Source organism: Cyprinodon tularosa, unplaced genomic scaffold (assembly GCF_016077235.1).
Source record: "Cyprinodon tularosa strain WSP-4 unplaced genomic scaffold, ASM1607723v1 ctg46, whole genome shotgun sequence".
Taxonomy (NCBI): Eukaryota; Metazoa; Chordata; class Actinopteri; order Cyprinodontiformes; family Cyprinodontidae; genus Cyprinodon; species Cyprinodon tularosa.
The window spans coordinates 438,306-462,767 of NW_024039185.1; the positions used below are offsets into that span (position 1 = coordinate 438,306).

Sequence of the window (24,462 nt, forward strand, 5' to 3'; positions counted from 1 at the left end):
GGTCAGGACTCTGTGCAGGCCAGTCAAGTTCATCCACACCAGACTCTGTCATCCATGTCTTTATGGACCTTGCTTTGTGCACTGGTGCACAGTCATGTTGGAAGAGGAAGGGGCCAGCTCCAAACTGTTCCCACAAAGTTGGGAGCATGGAATTGTCCAAAATGTCTTGGTATGCTGAAGCATTCAGAGTTCCTTTCACTGGAACTAAGGGGCCAAGCCCAGCTCCTGAAAAACAACCCCACACCATAATCCCCCCTCCACCAAACTTTACACTTGGCACAATGCAGTCAGACAAGTACCGTTCTCCTGGCAACCGCCAAACCCAGACCCGTCCATCAGATTGCCAGATGGAGAAGCGCGATTCGTCACTCCAGAGAACGCGTCTCCACTGCTCTAGAGTCCAGTGGCGGCGTGCTTTACACCACCGCATCCGACGCTTTGCATTGCACTTGGTGATGTATGGCTTGGATGCAGCTGCTCGACCATGAAACCCATTCCATGAAGCTCTCTGCGCACTGTTCTTGAGCTAATCTGAAGGCCACATGAAGTTTGGAGGTCTGTAGTGATTGACTCTGCAGAAAGTTGGCGACCTCTTCGCACTATGCGCTTCAGCATCCGCTGACCCCGCTCCGTCAGTTTACGTGGCCTACCACTTCGTGGCTGAGTTGCTGTCGTTCCCAAACACTTCCATTTTCTTATAATACAGCTGACAGTTGACTGTGGAATATTTAGGAGCGAGGAAATTTCACGACTGGATTTGTTGCACAGGTGGCATCCTATCACAGTTCCACGCTGGAATTCACTGAGCTCCTGAGAGCGACCCATTCTTTCACAAATGTTTGTAAAAACAGTCTGCATGCCTAGGTGCTTGAATTTATACACCTGTGGCCATGGAAGTGATTGGAACACCTGATTCCAATAATTTGGATGGGTGAGCAAATACTTTTGGCAATATAGTGTATATTGCTGATTTATTTTAATTTATTGATCAGCAGCTTTGTTTGGTATCTTGGTATGAGCAGAACTACTAACCACAATTGATATAAACACAAGCTTAACTTATCTCTGTCTCAGAGGAAAAAAAGGCTCTCAAGTTTAATTTGTTTTAAAGAAGCATCGCCTCGTACCTGAGCACATATTTTCTATTTCTATCAGCATGGGCCGAAATATAGGTTAGATCCTATAATGAGTTGCAAAATCATTAACTTAGATCACAGGATGGTATAGCTGTGCTGAGTGACATGAAAAGCTTAGAACTTCTATTTTATCTTTTGTGTTTTTTTCATTGTTTTATTTCAATTTTCACATTGAATTGTGCAAGAAAAGAAGAACTGTACATGTGGATCTATTGTATAATAAAATGTAGAAGTGTTGATTTTTGTTCAGTTATCAGAACTTTTTGTTGATTGATGCTGAATAGCTGTTTCTGTCAGCTGTTACAGGCGTTGCTAACGATTGCTTTCTGTACATGCATGTGTGGAGCCAGTTTTTCTATTTTAGAGTGGAAGAAGACGAAAGACATGAAGTAAAATGGGGAAGGAAAACTGTGAAAAGATGAAGAAGAACATTGACATCACCATTGATCAGAGCAGCTGTCAAAATGTTTTACTTCATTTCTATTCCTATGATTTTAACTGTTTTAGGGGGGTGACAAAGAAAGTACCAGAGACCAGTGTTTGCTGTTTATAGATAGATTAAGGTAATGATCCGTCCCCTTCACTTTTCTCTCATTTACAACAAAGAAATTTTTTTTTTTAAACTTTTGGTACGTATGACACCCATAGTTGTGGAGTGCAACCAATTCCTCTCATTTACTAATAATTTTTCATAACGTGTCTGTTAAGCTGCTAGCTTTAGGCTGAACAAATAGCTGAACCTGCCGACACCAGTCAGTTATATCTGTGTCATTTTATAAGGAGTGGAAGAGCAAGAAAAAATTTGCATTATCCTGCACTTGTAAATTGCATGCAACTTTTGCAGAGACTTTTGCTGTTTCTCTTTACTTATAGGCCAAATTATCAAAAATCAACACGTTGTCAACAATGTCATTATCAACAGTATGATAATTCCAATCATAAATAAATATATATATATATATATATATATATATATATATATATATATATATATATATATATATATATATATATATATATATATATATATATATATATATATATATTGGGGATGGGACGATTTATGAAAACCGTCCAAACCGTTCGGTTCGACTGTCTCGGTTCGGTTCGCGTGTGTTTCGTTCGGTTCATGCGCTGCTCCTTTTTCTCATAGGCGAAGCGTTGACACTCCAGAGCAGAAGGCGGCGGTACTGCGAACAAAGCCAACCACCAGTAGTAAACAAGAAGAAGAAGAATCGAAGCAGCTTAGCCGGGAGTAGCAGGGAAAAAAATCAGTTCTTGTGGAGAATTGTGTCGGACTGGCGAGTGGAAAAGAACAGGAGTTGGAAGACGCGCCAGCAGCACTTTATAGGTCTGCTGTACGGGACCACTTTGCATTTAGAGTGACCTACGATGACGGAAGAACGAAAGTTGTGGATAAAAGTGCAACAGTGTGCAAGCATTGTGCAACACATTTTGTTTATGCTAACAGCAACATGACCAACATGTCATGCTAACCCCGAAATCCCTCATACTCCGTCAGCAACCCCCGCTCCGCCCCGCTGCGCTCCAGACCGCACAAAGCAAGGCCTACAGCCTCCGCTGTGGCTTCGTCCGCTCCCCTCTGAGTCCCTTGGAGATTGTAGAGGGCATGCGCGAGATGATTAAATTCAAAGCAGCAAAACATACGGAAATGATCCAGGGTTTCCGCGGATAATTTAAAATAATTACAATCCATTATTTTTTGGGGGGATTTTTTCATTAATTTCATAAATTTTTATGGGATTTCGGTGTAACAATCAACATATACCGAATCGAACCGAAAACCGTGACCACGAAACCGTGAATCGAACCGAACCGTGGATTTTGTGAACCGTTCCACCCCTAATATATATATATATATATATATATATATATATATATATATCCAGTACAGACCAAAAGTTTGGACACACCTTCTCATTCAAAGGCAACAAAACTAGGAATTAACACACGTGGAATTATACGCTTAACAAAAATGTGTGAAACAACTGAAACTATGCCTTATATTGTAGGTTCTTCAAAGTAGCCATCTTTTGCTTTGATTACTGCTTCCCACACTCTTGGCATTCTCTAGATGAGCTTCAAGAGGTAGTCAGTCTAGGACCTGCCCCCCTCGTTGGAGGTAAATGGCCGTAGCCACTTTCCTTGTCACCTCTTCGTTTGCCATTTGCGTATGGGATTCTGAAGTACTTGTAGCTGTCCTAAATGTTTGCTATTGTTCCTTCTGGGAGTGAGACCCCCTCTGTGTGGACTACCCTCCCTCTTTTAGTCACCATCCGACCACACTTGTCTAGTCTGAATGACATCCCAATGTCTGTGCTGTAAATCCGGGTGGTATGGATCAGTGAGTCAATGCCTCGCTCATTCTTAGCGAGTATGCGGCATTGAGTCATAGGCTTTCTCGAATCAAACCAGGTAGTGCTCAGGTTAGTGTTTCGGGTTCTGCAGTCACGATCGCCTGTTCTGTCTACCAGGAGCTGATGTTTGGCACCTCTGGTATTTTTCAGCTTAAGTTCATTGTTATTTGCAGTAGCCATTGAACCTCTCTCAATAGCTCTTCGATCTAACTCCTTCATTACTGGAATACTAAGAAATGGTGTTAAGTTAAAGGTCTCTCTATATGCTGATGACCTTTATATTTGTCTGATCTTCCTTTGTCTGTCCCAGCTGCTTTTTACACTCTTAAAAACTTTGGACAGATACCTGGATACACACTGAACCTAGATAAGAGTGAGCTATTTCCCATAAATACAGCTGCCAGAACTTATCCTTTACACCAGCGGTCCCCAACCACCGGGCCGCGGACCGGTACGTCGGTCATTTGGTACCGGGCCCACACTCGCGATTAATCGCATTTTAATTGCACATTTTTTTTCTGATTGAAAATCATTTAAATACTCTCGATGACATACAAAAAAATACATACAGGCTAGGTTTGTGCCAATGTTCTTTTTTGTTTTATGAAAACAGGTCACTGATACTGATTTATGCCATAGAAACATATGGCAAGAAGATGGGGAGGCATGTAGCAAAAAATAACAAATATGTAGCCAAAAAAAAGGCCCTGAAAACAGGCTGATGTAAAAGACAGTCTTTACAGTTAATACAGTCTTTTGAACAAAGACAAGCATTTTACCCTACTTCTATGTAAATGTAGTAGAGTTAACAGATGTTAATTAACCAAGATAATAATGAACAATTTTCAATCAATACATCAAAATCAATAGACCGACATCACTAGATGGAGGTAGTCTATGCTCTAGAAAGTTACTTCAGACTCTTAACAAAAATGAGAACACACACACACACACACACACGATACTGACCTGTGGCGTACACAGACAGCAAGAGTGCCGTAGCGGATTCTATTTCACCTCAGTAATCTGTTTTCTCAGCGTATTTCAGGTTGCTACTAGTTACCAGACACTCAACTTGTTTGTTGGTGGTGGGGCTTAAAGAAAAGGCACTAGCGTCACCCAGTGTATGAGCGTCTTTTTTCCTTGAGGAAAAAAGCGTATTTTTTCCCAGCGACTATTTTTCCTCCGCTCTCGAAGCCTATGGAAAATGCATAGACTGGGGGAAAATAGCCCCGCCTTCCCGCAGGCTGCAGCGAGATGTACTTGGAAAATTGTACCATAAAACCACATAGCGTTAATCTCACGTTAAAAAAATTATCGCCGTTAAAATGGCCTCGCGTTAACGCGATAATTTTGACAGCACTAATATATATATATATATATATATATATATATTAGGGCTGCAACAACGAATCAATAAAATTGATAAAAATCGACTTTTAAAAGCGTTGGCAACGAATTGAATCATCGTTTAGTTGTGTCGCGCGATTAATGCGTCATCCGCCGCCGCCGTCATCCGGGGGAAGAAAAAAAAATATGGCGGAGCGAGTCAGCGCTGCAGTTGCAGTGTTGCCAACTCAGCGACTTTTCAGACCCCTCCAGCGACTATTTTTCAAAAAAGCGACTAGTGACAAATCTGGCGACTTTTTACGGTGTCACTGGCGGGTTTTGTCTGCCGTGGGGCGCCTCCCCCATCCCAACCCCTTTCTCCCTCTCCCACAGGAATCCCTCTCAGCGCTGCAGTCAGAGCCGCAGGATATTAGTGAGGAGTTTACCCTCAGCGTCCAGACTGCAAATGAAGCGCGCATGCGCCGGGATTGACGGCGCAAATTGATCACAATAATTAAAATAGTCTGCGCTTTGTCAAGTGAAAAAAGTCGTAACATGCAACTTTTGTAAAAACAAATGAACATGGCACGGAAGCACCACTGTTATGACGCAGCACCTGAAAAGAAAACACGTTGGAGCCTTCGATGGCAGTGAAGAGAGCTGATCAGCAGGATGAGTAACCATGTTTGTTTCGTTTTAAAGTGGGGAAACATTACGTTAGTTTCTCAGGTAGCTCATCGGATGCTTTCCTTACCTTGTTAGTAGGTTACAGACAGTGATAAGGTTGGCTACTTATTTTACTTTTAATTTCATTTGAATTAGCCAAAGCAGCATTTATATTTTCTTTATAAATAAATTTACTTGCAAATTATGAGGGCAAGGCTTTTAAAGTTTAAATCTTCTGGCAAAGATAAAGAAAAGAAGATCCTGCAATTTATGGAAGTAAAGCAGAATAAAATCCAGCAAGATCAGTAATATGTCAATTAATTATATGCCACATTCCCATGTAAATATCTGTCTTTGGAGGATGTGTTTTTTACCACCCCTAGTTCTCTCATTTTTATTCCAAATACAATTTATAATTTGAATCACAGGGCTATTTTTATCTCTATGGTTAAGTGTTTTCTCAAGCAGCAACTTTAACTGCTATACTTTCCTGTCTTAAAAGGCAGAACTCTTCTAGTCTAAAAAAAATGAATTTGTTGAAATGGGGGGGCCTATTGTTTGAACCCCTTAGGGGCTTTAAAAAACATAAATGCCTGTCTCTTTTTGCGCTTTATGAAACAAAGTACCCTATATTTTGTGGATGTACAGCTACATTTCTCATGTAAGTTTGCGTAGTTTTAACACAAACATTTATTTTTCATATTGCACCAGTACAGTTAATGAGCAACCTGTACTTGTGTGCTTGTTTGTTCTGTCTAAAATGTTTATTTTGGAATAAAGAGGTTAATATAAAAAATATTTTTTGTCCGATTCATCAATTAATCGAAAAAATAATCAGCTGATTCATCGATTTTTAAAATAATCGTTAGTTGCAGCCCTAATATATATATATATATATATATATATAAAATTTATCGACGATTAGAGTCTGATGTTTTATTTTGAAAAATATAAAAAATTGCGGTATTCTCTCCCAATTACATCAGTCGGTGCATCTTTGCCTCTTGACACAGGTTAATTCAGTTAAAGACTCATCCTATCTATAACATCCTATCTTTGTGAAGCAGGATTTTCTGTGGTTACAGCGACCAAAACAAAGCTACGGAGCAGACTGGACATCAGGAGCACACTTCGTCTGTCATTGTCTCCGGCTTGTCATATCATTTTACTTGATCGTCTTTAGCTCCCCGGCTGGTTCGTGAAAATATAGTCTGACATATAGCGGTCCGTGGTGCAAAAAAGGTTTGGGACTGCTGCTTTACACAGTTGCCCTTCAGTGTTTCTCATAGTAAATCTGTATAAGGCTAACTTTGTTTCTTTATCGACTCGTACCCAGCCTGATTGTGAGCGCTGGTCACTACTTAATTTATCTGCAACAGGCTGTGTCAATTCTGTCAAAATGAATATACTTCCAAGATTTGTTTACCTCTTTCAGTGCATACTACTTTTTCTTCCACAGTCTTTTTTTTTTTTTTTGCAAACTAGATAGCTTGACTTTAGAATTTGTTTGGAATAAAAAGACCCATAGGATGCCTAAACAACATTTCCAAAGACCTAAACCTCTTTGGGGGCCAGCATGACCAAACCTTAGATTCTACCACTGGGCTTCGAATATTAGGATTCTTGAATATTTGCTTCAAATGAGAATGTTTGACCCCTGTCCATAATGGTTGGCTATGGAAGCGAGCTATACTCATCCAGTGTGTCTTGGTGCTCTGGTTAACTGACACATTCAGTTCTCTACGAGTCCCTACAATAAAAACGCTATCATGCAAACCTCACTGATAATCTGGATTCAGTTTAAACGATACTTTGACCTATAAACCTTATCTACTCATGCACCGCTTGCAGCCAACCATGCTTTTCCTCCTTCCCTTTTGGACAGTGCATTTACAAATTGGCCAAGTCTTGGTGTTAACAATTTTAGAGTTGTGTTTGCTTCATTTCAGGAACTTTTCAAAACATTTTCACTTCCTCAGCAGCACTTTTTTAGATGATTAGATTTTTTTTAGATTTGTTCATTCTACATTTTCTGGGTTTCCCACCCTACCAGAGGACACAGCCCTTGATGTATTCTTTAGTCCATTATCAACTCTTAAAGGTTCCATAATTTTTATTTATAATCGCGTCCCTCTTCTTAGTCTTGAACCCTTAAAGTCCATAAAATCGTTGTGGGAAGAGGACTTGGGGGGTCATTTTCACATGAAATCTGGACAGAGATATTGCAGCGAATACATAAATCTTCATTCAATGTAAAGTGATACATCGTGTCTATTATACTGAAGCTAAATTGGCCATAATGTATGATGAAATAACTGCAATTTGTGATAGATATCAAAAGTATACTGTGAACCATGTACATATGTTTTAGAACTGCCCATTATTATATAGTTATTGTACAGAAATTTTTACCACTTTTTCAAAAGTACTAGGTGAAAGTGCATTGAGTTGCACCCAATCCACTCACTGCACTATTTGGCACCCCCCCCCCTTCCTTGGAGATACCTATTCTTTGACTTATTTAGCAAAATCCGAAAAAGTTGTTTATGTTTTTGCTACCCTTTTGGCGAGACGATTGATTATTTTGAAATGGAAATCATCTGTACCACCTACCGGCATTAGAGGATTAGAGGATGTCTACATCCTCTATTTTCTCAAATTAGAATAAATCTGACTATCATTGACTGACAGAAGTTGAATGTTTATGTATGGGGACCATTTTGAGGAAGTTAGCAAGCTTGATATGTCCCTTATGCCAGACCCCAACACTTAAAATGGACAAACTGAGCATGTATAATATGCCGAAGATATCTGGCTATATCTATATAAGCTAATTCACTATTTGAATGTCTTGTATTTAAAATTCTTTATATATGTGAGGGGTTTATTTATTTATTTACAAATAGTAAAATGTACTGCATTTTGATATGTTATTTCTGATATTTTGATTTGATATTTGATATTTGATTACTCACCAGCACTTTAAAGAAAAACACCAACAAAATTAATCACAAAAGATTTATTTAACTTTTTTCATAAGTAATGTTTACAAAAATACATCAAAAAATATTTACATCTGCATACAAAATGTGTTATTTCAGTTTAAAAAATGAAAAAAAACATCTGCACATCATGTAATAATGTCTCCTGCATTTAATCTCTAGTTTGCATGTTTGTTTATACATTAAGCCAAAGCTGTTTATATATCGTGAAATATAGCACGGAAGATATCCTCAGAACCAAAGGTTTTATTTGCATATATGTGTAATGTAAGTAGTAAATTTAAAAGTATGTTGAGTTTCTTAAAGCAATAAAACATAGTAGTTTTTACTGCATTTCTATGAATAAAAAAAAAACTTATCTATATAAATTAAATATAACAAAACTGTGTGAACTTTTCATCATTTGCATAGAAATTCAGCTAAGCCTTCAGGAATAAATATAGTCGTTATGTATTTTATGTTCTCAAATTTAGATTTAATTATGAACTTACATTAAGATAAACTTCTCTTATCATTAAATCTGCATTGAATTAAAAGTACATTCTAATGACATTAACTGCTTTCAGTTTGTATTAATTGAAATACCAGAATTTGTTCTTATCTCTCTAAATGCAAGTTTTTGTTCAAATTAAGTTCGTTGTTTATTAAGTGAATGTTTGGAAAGTTTACATCTTCTTGTGTAAAACAAGTGGAAGTAATGCTTCTCTTACTGAAGTTACAGTTTTTAGCCAATCTTCTCACCTCTGGATGAAAGACACCCTATCATTTTTATCTCAAACCACCGTTTATTTGGTCGGATTTATCTCTACCACTGTTTGCAGTTGACTTTTTGAGCTTGACCCTCCCTCTGCTTGTGTGGTTTTCAGGGTTTCATATTCATCCTTATTTACTCCTTCCCTCTTTAGCGCTTCATAACCACCGTCTCCTCCCTCACGTTCTGTCCCTGGCCTCTCCTCTCCTGACTTGGTTTTAAGGGTGTCATATTCATCCCTTTTGACTCCTTCCCTCTTTAGGGCTTCATAACCATCGTCTCCTCCCTCACGTGTTGTCCCTGGCCTCTCCTCTCCTGATTTGGTTTTAAGGGTGTCATATTCATCTTTTTTGACTCCTTCTCTTTTTAGGGCTTCGTATCCTCCTTCTCCTCCTGATGCCACATTATCTCCCAGAGTGTGATAAACCTCCTCCTTGGTGCCTGTTTTCGCCAGTGCCTCGTATTCGCCACCTTTCTTCTCTCTGCCTTCTGATCCTGGTTGAATTGTGTCATATTCACCCCCTTTCATGCGCGACACATTCAGAGCCTCATAATTTGCATCCCCTGTTGGCCTCATCTGCACTTGCTCATAAATGTCCACTGCAGCTGAAAGATATGTGAGGGTTTATGTAGCCAAAATGCAGTCAAAAGGTACAAAACATGAAGACTGTTGCTTACCTTGAGCATTTCTCTTCTTATAACAGTAAAATGCCACACCGAAAATGATTAATCCTACTGGGATCAAACCCAAGTACCAAGGTATACTGGCTCCAACTGAAAGTGAAACATCAAATATCAAGGTATGGAGTAATAGCAAAAGACAGAGTTGTAGCAGGGCCTCATAAAGTTGTTTTTTCATAATCCCAGTCCTTAATGTCACTAGATGATACTCATCTTCGGTAGCAAATACATTTGCTTTTTCTCTCTTTTCAACGTATCTAAATAGGAAAACTTATGTGTGAATTTCTCCCATCTTCTCCAGCTCCTCTGGTGGAAGCCAGAGAAGCACCGGGGCCAGGCGAGGGACATTAACCCTCTAGTCTGCCCTGGGTCTCCTCGCAGTTGGACGTTCCTGGAATACCCTCTGATGGAGGCGTCCGAAACAGAGCCACCTCATCTAACTCCTCTAAATGTGGAGGACAAGTAGCTCTACTCTGAGCTTCTCCTGGATGGCTAAGCCCCTCATCCTATAGGGAGTGTCTGGCCACACTACGGAGGAAGCTAATAGCTGAAGAGTTTCACCTTTTTCATAGCAATAAAAAATTAAAAAAGCAATAGAACCGAAATGTTGCACAAAAGAAGAAATGCATAAAAACCATAAAATACACTAAGATGGGAAAAAAAAAAAAAAAAAAAACATAAAATAGATAAGTAAGTACCGTAGGAACACTATAGAAAATAAAAAATACAACTTTTGGCTAAGCTATCTTCTCACCACAACAGACTATTACAGTATCTACATTACAGCCACATGTGAACAGGACCTGGGTTACTTGAAAAGATCAAAAAGGTGTCAGAAAAATCCTTAGAAACTCTTCTCAGATCAATAGATCTCAATAATTTTGTTCCCAATATGTTTTTGAATTTCATTAGATAATAATCCATGATATGTTTTCTTTGTGATATTGGCTATCCTCCTTTGTTTTGTCGAACTTATGTTATGTGAATGAATTCTGGACTTTTCTGGAATAATCAGACTTGTTAAGGAAATGAACAGTTTAATAGTTCAGATATTTCTACACATGTACCAGCTTTCCAACTTCAGACAGCATTTTGATAAGGATTGTATCATTTTATCCTTTGTGTTAAATTTTAGTGAGCACCTTTTGTGCAATGTTTTTCAACCCTGGTCCTCAAGGCACACTGCCCTCCATGTTTAAGATGTTTCCCAGCTTTAACACACCTGTTATCAATTGATAGCAGATTATCAGGCTTTGCTGTACTGTAATCATCTGAATCAGGTGTCCTGAACCTCAGAAACATCCAAAACATGCAGAGTGGGTGCCTTAAGGACCAGGGTTGAAAAACACTGGTGTAGAGCTTTGAGCAGAAATCTGTTTTTGTCAAAAATACTTCGTCATGAATAATATTCTGTAATTGCGTTGTGTAATTGCTGTTTTAGAAGAAGGTACTCACATTCCTTAGAGGAGCTGGGTAAAGTCCTCATGTTGTCTGAAACAGCTCTGCAGTGGTAGACACCATGACTGGGTTTCATATCTGGGTCCAGCATTTTCCAGGAATTACCCATTTTCTTGTAGTACCTGTATGACATAGTGCCTTCGCACGCTGGACACGTGCAAGTCCCATGATCAGAAAGTTGTGCTCTGACAGGAGAAGCTAAAACAGGAGGAAAGAAGCAAAACAGAATTAACGGTGTACCAAAAACGATTCAGACCCTGCAGCAAATTAGGTTTATTGGCCAAGATCAAAGTTATTAAACTTTTTGCCTTAATCAAGTCACACAAGAAATGTTTAAATCAGGAGTTGTGGTTCCAATCTTGGAGTGCCACTATCCTATAACCTTTGGATGCATCCCTGCTTTAAAATTGATGACATGCCGAGCAGGTAATTTGGTCTTTTGGTTCAGGGTGTTGGAGGCAGGATACTTCCAAAAGCTGCAGCTCAGAAGCTCAACAATTGTAGTTGCAGACTCCTGGTTTAAGTTGCTAAGTATAATTAATTAGACAAGGATTTTTTCTAAATTCAAACCTGTCCTACTTTCAGTGACCATTGTGGTCTCATAATTATTCAACATCCTGAACTGACATCTTAGTAATTGCACATGTTTTCATACCCAGGTGTGACCTCAGGTACAGCTACGTTCCACAGTGAGGGTCCTATTGAAAGCTAATGGGCTCCACACCTGAACACCAGCAGCTACACTATCAACCCAACACCACAAGAACGGCTTGAACCTGATCATTTACAGATATATACAGAGGCCAAAAAGGTTTGGGGATTTTGTTCTGTAAAGACATGCCTCACAACTGGAATTTTTCTGACTGATGGATCAGCCATATTCCTTTGGACTCCTGCAGGAATATGAATGAAGCATGCTCTGAAGAGACCACCATCATGCCTAAAGTGAAGCACAGCAAAGGCTCAGGGTTTTTTCTCGGAGTGCTTTACTCTTTGGGAATGTAAACCTGCTGCTCTCAATCTAAAAGACGGATTTAATCAAGCATCTCTTTCTCCTTGGAAGCTGAAGCTTGGATATAATTTTATATTCAAATATGTTAGATTCTACTTTCAAATGTTAGCATTGATTCCTAGAGGTTGTACAAAGCCTAGTTTCAGAAGAAGTCAAGGAAAACATTGGAGCAGCCATAATACTGCCTGACATCAGCTCTGTTAAAAAAAACTCTACGGTGAGCTGTTGAAAAGGCAGCTGAAGCAAACAAACATGTTCATATTAGGTAACTGAAGGGTTTTATTCTGAGTAGTCGGCTAAGACTCCTCAGTAATGCTGACAGAAGCTGCAGTCTGGCTATGAAAACACACATCCAGCCATACCAACACCAGAAAGGTGCTTTATTTAATGCTACAGATGCTTTTCATATAGAAGCTGTATAATTTTGAGACAGTAGAAACTACTGTTTTAGTGTTTAATTTAGAAAATTCCAAACAATATTATTCTTGTTTAGCTTTGATGTGTGTTTTGCAAAGAGCTGGAAGGCTGTATCTTTTGCTGTCAGTTAAAGTAAATAGCCATTTGGGTAAACAGTGAATAGTTAATAGTAGTCATAGGTATAAATAGTGGGAGTGCGTACCATGGACAAGCACTTCTTGAGCATCAGAACCATATTGATGTGGAGTTGGAATAGTCTGGCCTTTGTGTCTGTAGGTGGCAACACACTTATATTTTCCAACATTAGATTCATTAACTGAATCCAATTGAAACGATTCTCCGTTAATTGTCTTAATGACTGTGTTTTCTTTGTAGAAAACTGATCTCTTGACTTCATCCGTTCCCCACACAAGACAACTCAGAGTCATTCTCTCTCCTGCTATTGCAGGAAACGGATACATTTCCAGAGTCACTTCGTTAACTGAAATACATTTAAAAGTGGATTAAAAAAAATGAAGCACATCTTAGACCACACATACAGAAAGCATTAATGGTTGTAAAGGCTTTTGTAGCGACTTTAAGAGCTGTGAGATTTCAGTCCGACGTAGATGTCTACCAATGGCATAAAAAGTGAAATAAACCTACCAGTGGTTCTCAGTATGACTTGATTACTTCTTTGATTTTTAGTCTTGTGATAACACCAATAAATGGTCTGTGGGACTCTCAGTTCGGTGGTTTCAAAAGCGAGTGATGTTGCATTTTTGTGCTCCAGTCTAAGGATAACCCTTTTGGTCTCCTCTCCCCGGTTGACTTTGCATTCCCATCCATCCAGTCCATCATCATTTCTTATTTCCAGTATAACTTTGCTGTTTTTTCGCACCACTGGATGGCCTGTTTGGATGGTGAGTGATGCAATGGGAACGTATGCTGTGTTGGACACCAGGATATTAATAATAATGAACAGATAACACTTCTTTGCATTGAAGGGTTGAACTCAACATTTTACTTCAGTGCTGTTACCGTGAACCTTGATGGGGAACTGATCACTTGTTTGGCCGCTGATTGTACATTTATAGTTTCCTGAGTTCATGAGGGAAGCAGTTGGTATCCTAAGGATATTATTTCCACTGGATGAAGCATCGACAGCAGTGTCATTGAAACTCCAAGTCGCTTGGCTTCCACTCTGACCACCCTTACAATGCAAGTAAAACAAGTCTCCAGTAAAGATCTCAATCAGAGGGGGGGATATGGACACTGAGGAGGCAGAGAAGTTATAAAAGCAAATGGTTATTTTGTGTAATTATACATATACTGATGTAACTTGGATACAGGAAAAGGTTTCAGAAAAGTGATTTCCGATTACCTGTTGGCTTCGACTGACATCTCACCAGAAGAGGGATCACTGCTATATCATTGATAAAAATAAGGATAAATAATTTAATTTTTTCTCAAATAAGAATCATTTCAATTGTTTTAAAACAGTCTTATGTTTGATGGAAATATATTTTTTTATCTGCATGTCATCTTGTTATCATAACCAAAAATTATTTATTGTGAATATGTGATGAACTATTAAAGAAAAATTCAGTTAGAATTAAAAAAAATCACTCGTAAGTAATTAAATTAAGCATCATAATTTGTAATTAGGTGGAGTGGCGGCCTAGTCGTTAGGGCATGGGGCTTGGAATCCTGAGGTTCTGAGTTTGAAACCCACTCCCACAGACTTCCACTCTGGGTCTCCGAGCAAGACCCTTAGCTTCACACTGCTCCCCGGGCGCCCCGTGATGGCAGCCCACTGCTTCCCAAAAGGATGGGTTAAATGCAGAGGTAAATTTCTCCAATGTGAGATCAATAAAGTTGAATTATTTTAACAAAAGTGATTTATTGTGAATATGAGATAAACTATTAAAGAAAAATTCTATTAAAATAAAAAAATCACTCCGAAGTAAATAAATTAGCCTTCAAAATTGTACCAAATAAATAACTTTTAAAAAGGCCACCAACATAACTCTTTAATCCAACTTTTCATATCCATCCACATCAGTGGCGGCTGGTGAAAAATATTTTTGGTGGGGCTGATATAGCCTAGTGTATGTCTCCAACTAACCCGGAATAAGAATTCAAATAAACAATTGGACAATACATACAATTTAACAGTAATGATTTAATTTACTATATAATAACAGTAACAGTGATGATTTGGGTCACTGTGACGGGGTTCTTTGGCCTCCAAGAATCCAGTCTCAGTCGGGTGACCGGTGTTGGTGATTTATTGAGCTCAAAAACTCAAAACAGGGTGCAAAAGAAACTAAACATATACAAGATACTCTGGGCCTCAGCCTCCCTCCAGTTACCAGCAATGTAACAAAGAAACAGAAAACAAAAATTGCCGCTTTTCTTCCCACAGCCCTCATTAAATAGTTTAAGCCCCTCACCTCAGGCTCTCTTATTTCTGATTTCTTCTCATTAATCAGTTTTGTCCATATATTACCTCCACAAACAATTGATGTACAAAAACAAATAATTTTTACAACTTAATTCTTTTACACAGATTCATTGACTTATTCAATTACACCAAACTGGGTTTGAACCCAGCAAAGACGCAGCCAGACTGAAGATGACAAGTCCCCGCATAAACACGTACACACCCACACCCCCCACATACCCACACACACACACACACACACACACACACACACACACACACACACACACACACACACACACACACACACACACACACACACACACACACACACACACACACACACACACACGGCTAACCCCACTGAAATATTAAGTGTGCACCCTCAATACGCCAGCAGGTAACCAGGACAGCTTGTGTGTTTTAAGTTAATAGAGCTACTGATCTCAGCGCGAGTGTATTGGTCCTCACAAACACAGTATAACAGGAATGTGTGTGTGGCACGCAAAGTTAGAGAGGTTGTTTTAAGCGACGAGGTGGATTCGTCACAGTCACAATAACCATGACATGAAATGTTCATATCCTACAACAGGGATGTTCTTCTGGCAAACGGGTAGATAAATAAGGATCTCACCGAATTTGGTGGAAGCTGCATCTCGCTCGTTACATTCGCCATCTTCCCTCTAATTGTCTGCACTTGCGCTTGGGTTCAGAAGCCTGTTAAAGCGCAGTATTTTCAGCGCCCCAATAACATAAAGTTCCGAGACGCTGATTGGCCATTAAATTCACCTAGCAATAGTACATGATTGACAGATTCTCTGCAAATGTGGGTCAGTCTGATCACAGCCCCCAGAACAGAGACGGTAGGAGTCTGTCTGTGGAAATCCACAAATTAATGACAGTAGATAGGGAAATGTAGTTTATATAATTTGTTTTGCTTATAGTTACACAGTCTAGAGAGTAAAACAGACATTTATGAGTTAATTTCTAAAAATATATTTTACGTTTCTCTCTTCTTATCAGGGAGGGCGGTGCCCCAGCGCCCCCTATGGGCCGGCCGCCACTGATCCACATAGATCATGTTCTCAGTCAGAGAGAAAAAGTCAAATTCAAACAGACTCTAACGTCTGCTTTTGAAGCTCGATGATGGCGGTAAAGTGGTAGCTCTTAATCAGAGACTATGAGCCTCCCTACAGAAAGGAAATCCTGATTTTGTGGGGCTCATACAAGAAAAAATGAACTTGGTTGAGGTGTTCATAAGGACAGTTGCTTCTGTGCCTTACCACTGTGCCAACAACTGGTTTATACTGCAGTCTTCAGTATAAACCGTCTCCAACAGAACACAGGGTAACGTACAGAGAGAGAAATCGATTTCTCTCCTTTAGACTCTGTGGAACCTCATTGGTAGAATTCCCTTATGACAGAAAGAAGGCCACGATTCACCACGAAACATTTAATTACAATTTGAATTCTTACAGCTGTCTTAAACACTTCATATGTTCAGCGCTACATCGTCAGACATCCCCCCCAACTCTCATTTAATCTAAGGCTGTTTTATAGTCTCAATATCGCACTGTGTAGTTTTACGTCCACGACTGGACGCTCTGTCAAAAAATTCCTGGAAATCTCTTAGCTTATGACCTGTTTGTGTGTGAGCCAGCAACTAAAAACCCTGTTTTTGCCAAGATTCTTAAGTGACTTTCAGCATGTAGACACCCTGTCTACATGCTGCATTATTTTTTTTTTCAAAACCAGAGCCACCTATGTGAGAGTTTCCAGGGTTGCCAAAACAGAGAGCAGCAATTGGGGTTTGTTGTTGGCAAAAGAACAGAGGAAGATATGGAGGCACAACAACTTACAGATACTGAACTGAAATAAATTTTTCATTTCTTATATTGAATTAAGTTGCGCCTCATCTCAGTGGAGCAGGGCGTAGTGGGGATGGGGGCTTTTTTTTAAACACTTGCTTTTATGTTTTAATATGCCTTTATTTGTATCTTGAACTATTTACTGCATGTAGAGGGCAGGAATTTTTTTGGTATTTATTCTAATCTATTCTATTTTCCACACCCAGAAGTCATAAAAAACAGAACAGAGAGGAAGGTATCACACCCATGCAGCATTTAGTTGGTTCCTCTTCATAATTAATCTGTACTTTTTCGACACAATAAAAACAGACATCAAATATTTTATATAAGTAGCTTTGCCACTTACTTTTACTTACGTTTACTTTTTTGGCAAGTTTGATATAAGTATATTTTCAATAATATTTGCATATTAAGTAAAATTCAAACTCCTTCTCTCATGATTTTTAATCAGGTTAGGTTCTATTTACTGAATTGTATTCTTTTTTTTTTTTTTTTTTTTTTTTTTTTTTACATATTTTTACTTTACAGTAGCTTTATACGGTTTTAGAGTTCTCTGTTTTTTTATATAGGGCCTTTTGTTCAGTTCTGTCGCAAAACAACCGATTACTGAATGCCTTTAATCCTTTCATCCTTTAGCTTTCCACACAAAACTTATTTAGTTCCTCTCAAAACTTAAACCTGCTTTTTTTCTAAAACTCATCCATTTTCTTTCCCTAATTTCCCAAATCACAACCTGTCCATAAATACTATTATAATCATAATAATCTTATTGAAAATAAAATGTATCTGGCCTGCCTGATTAATTTGAAGGACTGTTTAAATGGGACCAAAATTCCCATATATGAAGAAACACAAAAAGAAAAGCAGAAAATGGTATGAAAAACAAAAAAACAAAACATATACTGAACCCAACCTAAAAATAGAAAGGCTGACTCAAACTTTTTGTTTCAAAGAGAAGCTCCTAAATAAAAAAACAAGAACTTGATTTTGATCAAATACATATTCACCATCCACCTTGGCAAATAAAACATCCATACTTTTCTTACCGCTGGTCAGTAATAGTGACAGAGTGTCAGGGCCTATATTCAGCAGTCTAAAGGGTTTAGGGTTAACATTGCAGGTTATACCCTGGACATGTACACTATATTGCCAAAAGTATTTGCTCACCCATCCAAATTATTGGAATCAGGTGTTCCAATCACTTCCATGGCCACAGGTGTATAAATTCAAGCACCTAGGCATGCAGACTGTTTTTACAAACATTTGTGAAAGAATGGGTCGCTCTCAGGAGCTCAGTGAATTCCAGCGTGGAACTGTGATAGGATGCCACCTGTGCAACAAATCCAGTCGTGAAATTTCCTCGCTCCTAAATATTCCACAGTCAACTGTCAGCTGTATTATAAGAAAATGGAAGTGTTTGGGAACGACAGCAACTCAGCCACGAAGTGGTAGGCCACGTAAACTGACGGAGCGGGGTCAGCGGATGCTGACGCGCATAGTGCGAAGAGGTCGCCAACTTTCTGCAGAGTCAATCACTACAGACCTCCAAACTTCATGTGGCCTATGGCAAGCCGTTTTAACATAAATTCGGCTGCTCCACCTTTACATTCAAGATATCTCAAATTGTTTTATGACTAGACGTTTTAGTAATTTAAGATATCTCTAAATATATTTTGACTAGTCAAAATTCCTATTCGGGATATCTCTAATTACATTCTGACTAGTCGAAATGACGTCAGATTTACCATTAACTTGTATGGAGACGTCAATTTAAGATATCTAGAATTAATTACTGACTATCTGAAATACACATTTCAGATATCTACAATTAAATTACGACTAGTCATAAAGGAAATTGAAGATATCTCGATTTTAGTTTTGACTAGTCATAATTCTAATTAAAGATATCTCAAATGCCACCATATTTCAAGATATCTTAAATGTATTTTAGGATAGGAGATATGCAGTTTTGACTAGTGAAAACTCAATTATAGATATCTTAAAAGCAAATAATGACTAGACAAAACAAATTTAAAGATATCTTGAATTGTAATTTCGACTATTCGAAATTCCTTTTAAGATATCTCTAAATGAATTAAAGATATCTTGAATTATTCAGCTTTTCCATTAAAGATATCTTAAATTGACATTCTGACTAGTCAAAATGACATCAGTGATATCTTGCCATAAATCAAAAACGTCAGAGATTTGCGTAGCGTTTTGGCGGACAGGTGTTAGCCTTGCTAGCTAATTGATTGTGCTATTCAGTGGTCCACGATAGCTGCGTCTCAATTTGCAGGCTGCGTTCTTCGAAGGACCCAGCCTACCCAGCCTTAGGAGGACCCAGGAGGATGCTCCGAAGGCTCCGATGGCTGTGATATGGAAATTTTTATTTTATTTTATTTTTTATTTACTTATTATTGGAGGAGGAGAGTCGGCTTTGACGGCTTCGGCGGCAGCAAAACCGTCGACGGATTTTTCTCAGGCTGGGAGAGCGCAGTGGAGAGGTAAGATCTAGGCTACATGTTATTATTTTCCCCCACAGGGGCCTGCTAATGATCAGAATATACCAGCTATTAAACAAACGTTTGTCAGCAGATTGACGAATATGTTTATCAAATTTTAGATTCATTTGTAAGACTTGATATAAGCTTGTTTGTAACTTTAGTAATTTGAATTGCATAGTTAAATGTGTACAAACCCTGTAAATAACTGACTTAAATCACTACTTTCACCATTACTAATGTTGTGTTGAGAACCCAAACGGTGTTAGATTGAGAAATAAATCATTATTTGTCTAAATTATCCCCTTACTGCCTGATTTTATTTGCAATTATATAACAAAAACAGAAAAAAAAATTCTAAATCTAAAAACGAAAGAAAAAAAAAAGTTAAATAGTGGATCTAGATTAGGTAAAATAAAATTTCTAATAATTCATGTAGCAAAGATAATGAAAAAAGATAGATGACTGAATAAAAATAAAAATTTTTGTCTCCTTTTTTCTACAGGTCATAATGGCATGTGCTGTCCTGCACAACATCTGCCTGGGAGCCCGTGACCCCCCAGATGATGTCCGACTCGCAGTCAGAAGACTCCAAGCTCATCTGTGTGGCATCCCATCCCATCCAGTCCAGCAGCACCACCAGGGACTCCTGCTCAGTGACAATTGTGTATATATATATATGTTCTCAAGTAATAATTATTGTATATCTTCCGTAAATAGTAGTAGTTAATTTTAAAATCTAATGTAGTTAAAAATGTTTTTAATAGTTTATTGTAAATACTTGCTTCTCTAAAAAATAAACTGATGTTGTCACTGAGAAGTTGTTCTAAGTTTACTTAACTTCTTACACCCTCGGGGGGAATAAATACATTTCCGCCTGACAAAAACACACAAAAGTAAATCACTTATAGCCTCACAGCTATTAGATTTAAGAAGAAACTTTTGGTACGTCTGTAAAGGTAAGATGTCATAGAATGGTTTTCTGGTGTCAGCACCATTGTAGCTTTGACCCTGCCTGAAATATTAGGGACAAAATATTTTGCATTTTTTGAACCTCGCCAAAATTTTCTTTGAAATAAACATTGCAAAACACTACCAAAATATTATTTATAGCACAAAAAAGTAGTACAGACTTTTAAATCTAAATGTTGTGTAAAAATATACCAAATTTGGACTCAATCAGATGAATCATATTTATTTTAGAATGGTATTAGTGAGAAATTTCTTAGGCGGAGAGGCCATTTTGGCACATTTATCCATAAATGACACCAAACTGTGCCAAATGTGTTTTTTACATCAATACTGGGGGTTTGGTAAAATTACGAGGTCACGTAGCAGCTGGACCCGCCGGTGGGTCCGTAGGGTTCAAGGGGTTAAATTGTAAAGAAGTGATGAAACAGATAATGTAAAAAGGTTAAAAGACACACCGATAACAATAACTTTTATAAACAATTTAATAATTTAATTTAACAATAACAGCAACACAGAACCTCCACTTGTAAAAGACAAAACAAAACAAAAAAATCAACATCTGTCCACCATCCTCTCCAATAAATGAAATAATCTGTCCATCCTTTCCCGCCTCCCTCTGCCATCTCATATCCTCCCTCATTAAATCAACCAACTCGTCACTCCTTCTTCTCTTTCTCCTTTCCCTCCTCTCTCATCCTCATTCTCTTCCTCATCTTCACCCTGATGCTGCTCAGCCTCTGCAGCACCTGGCCCTGTTGTGTCCTCAGGGATGGAGGCAATTAGGACAGGTGGGTTTAACAGAGGGCCTCTGTCCTAATACCTCATCCATGAGGACAAACCAGGGCCAGGTGGCAGCAGTAGGATTCCCACTGACCCCCTGCTCTGTCTCTGGATCTTTGCATTCCTAAAGTGGAGGAAAACAATTTGTGTCAACAGATGCTTTTTTCTGTAGTGTTTCTTTAAAGCTATAGGAGTGTTTCATGAACTGGGTGGATTTATGAAATTCTACAGAAAAAGACTACTTTGGAATGATAACCTGGAGAGGAATTTTTTCAAGCTTACTAAAAGTGTTTTAATGTAATATTATATTCATTATTGGAAAATGATTTATTCTCAAGTGAAGATTCTTTAAAATGTCTCCCAGTTTCCAAGCAAAACGTTTTCATGACTTAAGTTACTGTAAAATAAAGAATCCTTCAGGTCTTCAGATTTTATAGCAGTATACTTTAGCTAAACCCCTGTGTTACTTGTTTTATTTTGTTTTTCTTTTTTTCTATTTTTTCCTTTTGATTCTTTAAAATTTTTTGTCTGTTTAAGTTTATAGTTTTTTATCTTATAAAAACCATTATGGATTGCATCTGTTCAATTGTACCTTTCTACTGTTTGAAATAGTATTTTGAATTTGTTTTTCAATAAAATAAAATAAAAAGAAAATCTAAGTGTGAATCAGACATGAAGCTTTGGTGCGCTTTTATTTTCAGAGGAGCTGAAGGAGGGTGCTGTAATGCTTTGTGCTGTCTAGCAAGTCAAAATCAAAAGCTAGTTGGCTTTACTATAATTTCCGAAGAGGCAGAAAGCTTTACCACAGTATTAAAAACTGCATCTGGTTATTACCTGAACCGGCCCGGGCTGCCGAATATTCATTGTTTCAGATCGGACATGGGTCGATATTAACACTTTCAGCTCCTCTATGCCGTTTTTAAGTGCGTTGTGTGTGTCGGCAGAAAGTTGATCAGAAATTCTTTGCAAATTCCGCAAGCATTCTTCAAGAATGCTTTTTTTCTCGCTCTCCACATAACCCAGAATGAAAAACTCTTTCGATATTGTGGCATTTTCTCACAATTTTGTCCAAAACTGCCAGCACCATTGAATCTTCAGGCAATTGTTTGAACAGCTTAGTACAGCCAATAAGAGGCTTACACGCAATCTCTTACTTCAGATATCTAAAATTGTAATACTGACTAGGCATAATTACGTTCGAGATATCTTAAATTATAATTACCGATGTGTGACGCTTTAAATGAGGAATCCGGTGACGTAATTTGAGATATCTTGAAAGGAATTTTGACTAGTCAAAATGTGATTGAAGATATCTTGAATTATTATTCTTCCTAATCAGATTGTAAATAGAGATATCTTAAATTACTGTTCCGGATAGTCAAAATGTGGTTTTGTCTAGTCAAAAAGTATTTTAAGATATCTGGAACGTAATTATGGATAGTCAGACGAAACCGAATTTATGTTAAAACGGCTTGCCATAGCAGCTGCATCCAAGCCATACATCACCAAGTGCAATGCAAAGCGTCGGATGCGGTGGTGTAAAGCACGCCGCCACTGGACTCTAGAGCAGTGGAGACGCGTTCTTTGGAGTGACGAATCGCGCTTCTCCATCTGGCAATCTGATGGACGGGTCTGGGTTTGGCGGTTGCCAGGAGAACGGTACTTGTCTGACTGCATTGTGCCAAGTGTAAAGTTTGGTGAAGGGGGGATTATGGTGTGGGGTTGTTTTTCAGGAGCTGGGCTTGGCCCCTTAGTTCCAAGGAAAGGAACTCTGAATGCTTCAGCATACCAAGACATTTTGGACAATTCCATGCTCCCAACTTTGTGGGAACAGTTTGGAGCTGGCCCCTTCCTCTTCCAACATGACTGTGCACCAGTGCACAAAGCAAGGTCCATAAAGACATGGATGACAGAGTCTGGTGTGGATGAACTTGACTGGCCTGCACAGAGTCCTGACCTCAACCCGATAGAACACCTTTGGGATGAATTAGAGCGGAGACTGAGAGCCAGGCCTTCTCGTCCAACATCAGTGTGCGACCTCACAAATGCGCTTCTGGAAGAATGGTCAAAAATTCCCATAAACACACTCCTAAACCTTGTGGACAGCCTTCCCAGAAGAGTTGAAGCTGTTCTAGCTGCAAAGGGTGGACCGACGTCATATTGAACCCTATGGATTAGGAACGGGATGTCACTTAAGCTCATATGTGAGTCAAGGCAGGTGAGCAAATACTTTTGGCAATATAGTGTATGTCTGTCCATTGCAGATGGCATTTGAAAATATATTAATGTAATTTAGTTCCTATGTCTGTGAACTTTTCTTGGTTTTGCTGCACCAGGAAAACACCAAAGGACAAGTAAACTTAACTTCTTCTACCAGTGTTAGTTGCAAAATGCTTTTTGAAGATATGCTGAGTCAACATTAGTTGCTTCAACTGAAACTGGAGTCAGAGCTTTGAAAGCTTTCACTCTTAGTGGATTGGAAATCAATTAGCAATACTAAAAGCAAAACAGTACTTTAAATAAAAACCATTGCTCATCTCATCTAACGCTTGAGAGATAAAAGTTTATATATCTGATAGCGAATTGCTTTAGGCCTAACTGCAGCCTCCTTACCTGCCAGGAGCAGCAGTTCTTGTCCACCTGTCATTGTTCCAAGCAATGCAACAAGATGCTACATCAGTCGGGGAGCTGACAAGTGACCACCACAAAAGCTGTTGAGTCAAATATCTAGCTCTGTTGAGGAAGTTGTTTAGTGGGTGGAGTGTATTTGATTCGTTTCTGTTTTAATTGTTATAGGATTGTCCACTGTTCCTCTGCATTATCTTATGCCAGCCTGTCTGTCATTTTTCTTTATTGATATGATCTTATTATAGTTTCTGATGGTGCAAGTGCTGGTTATAAAAATAGATCATGAAAAAGTTTATTTATTTATTTCAGTAATTCCATCTAAAAGGGAACTTGTATTATATTCATTCATTACACACCGGCTGATATATTTGAAGTGTTTCCTTTAATTTTGATGATTATAACTTTTACTTCATTAAAACTTTGAATGAATTCCTCAAAATTAGAATCTCATAGAA

General features: G+C 38.4%; 1 protein-coding gene across 1 annotated transcript; it reads right to left on the reverse strand.

Annotated features, from left to right (window-relative positions):
• Positions 1-8,994: 8,994 nt before the first annotated feature.
• Positions 8,995-24,064, reverse strand: LOC119793805. Its single transcript, XM_038301076.1, has 8 exons — positions 23,993-24,064; positions 14,194-14,235; positions 13,851-14,084; positions 13,476-13,757; positions 13,033-13,311; positions 11,399-11,599; positions 9,941-10,036; positions 8,995-9,868 (listed from the first exon to the last, which is right to left on the reverse strand). The coding sequence occupies exons 1-8, from the start codon at positions 24,024-24,026 to the stop codon at positions 9,297-9,299; spliced, it is 1,740 nt and encodes a 579-aa protein (XP_038157004.1). The 5' UTR covers positions 24,027-24,064; the 3' UTR covers positions 8,995-9,296.
• Positions 24,065-24,462: the final 398 nt, after the last annotated feature.

Excerpts from the sequence above, each read along its gene's own strand:
- LOC119793805 (XM_038301076.1), bottom strand. The coding sequence starts at position 24,026 with ATGACAGGTGGACAAGAACTGCTGCTCCTGGCAG. Across the intron at positions 14,085-14,193 it reads ATGTCAGTCGAAGCCAACAG|TGTCCATATCCCCCCCTCTG; the intron begins GTAATCGGAAAT and ends CTGCCTCCTCAG. Across the intron at positions 9,869-9,940 it reads TAAGAAGAGAAATGCTCAAG|CTGCAGTGGACATTTATGAG; the intron begins GTAAGCAACAGT and ends CATATCTTTCAG.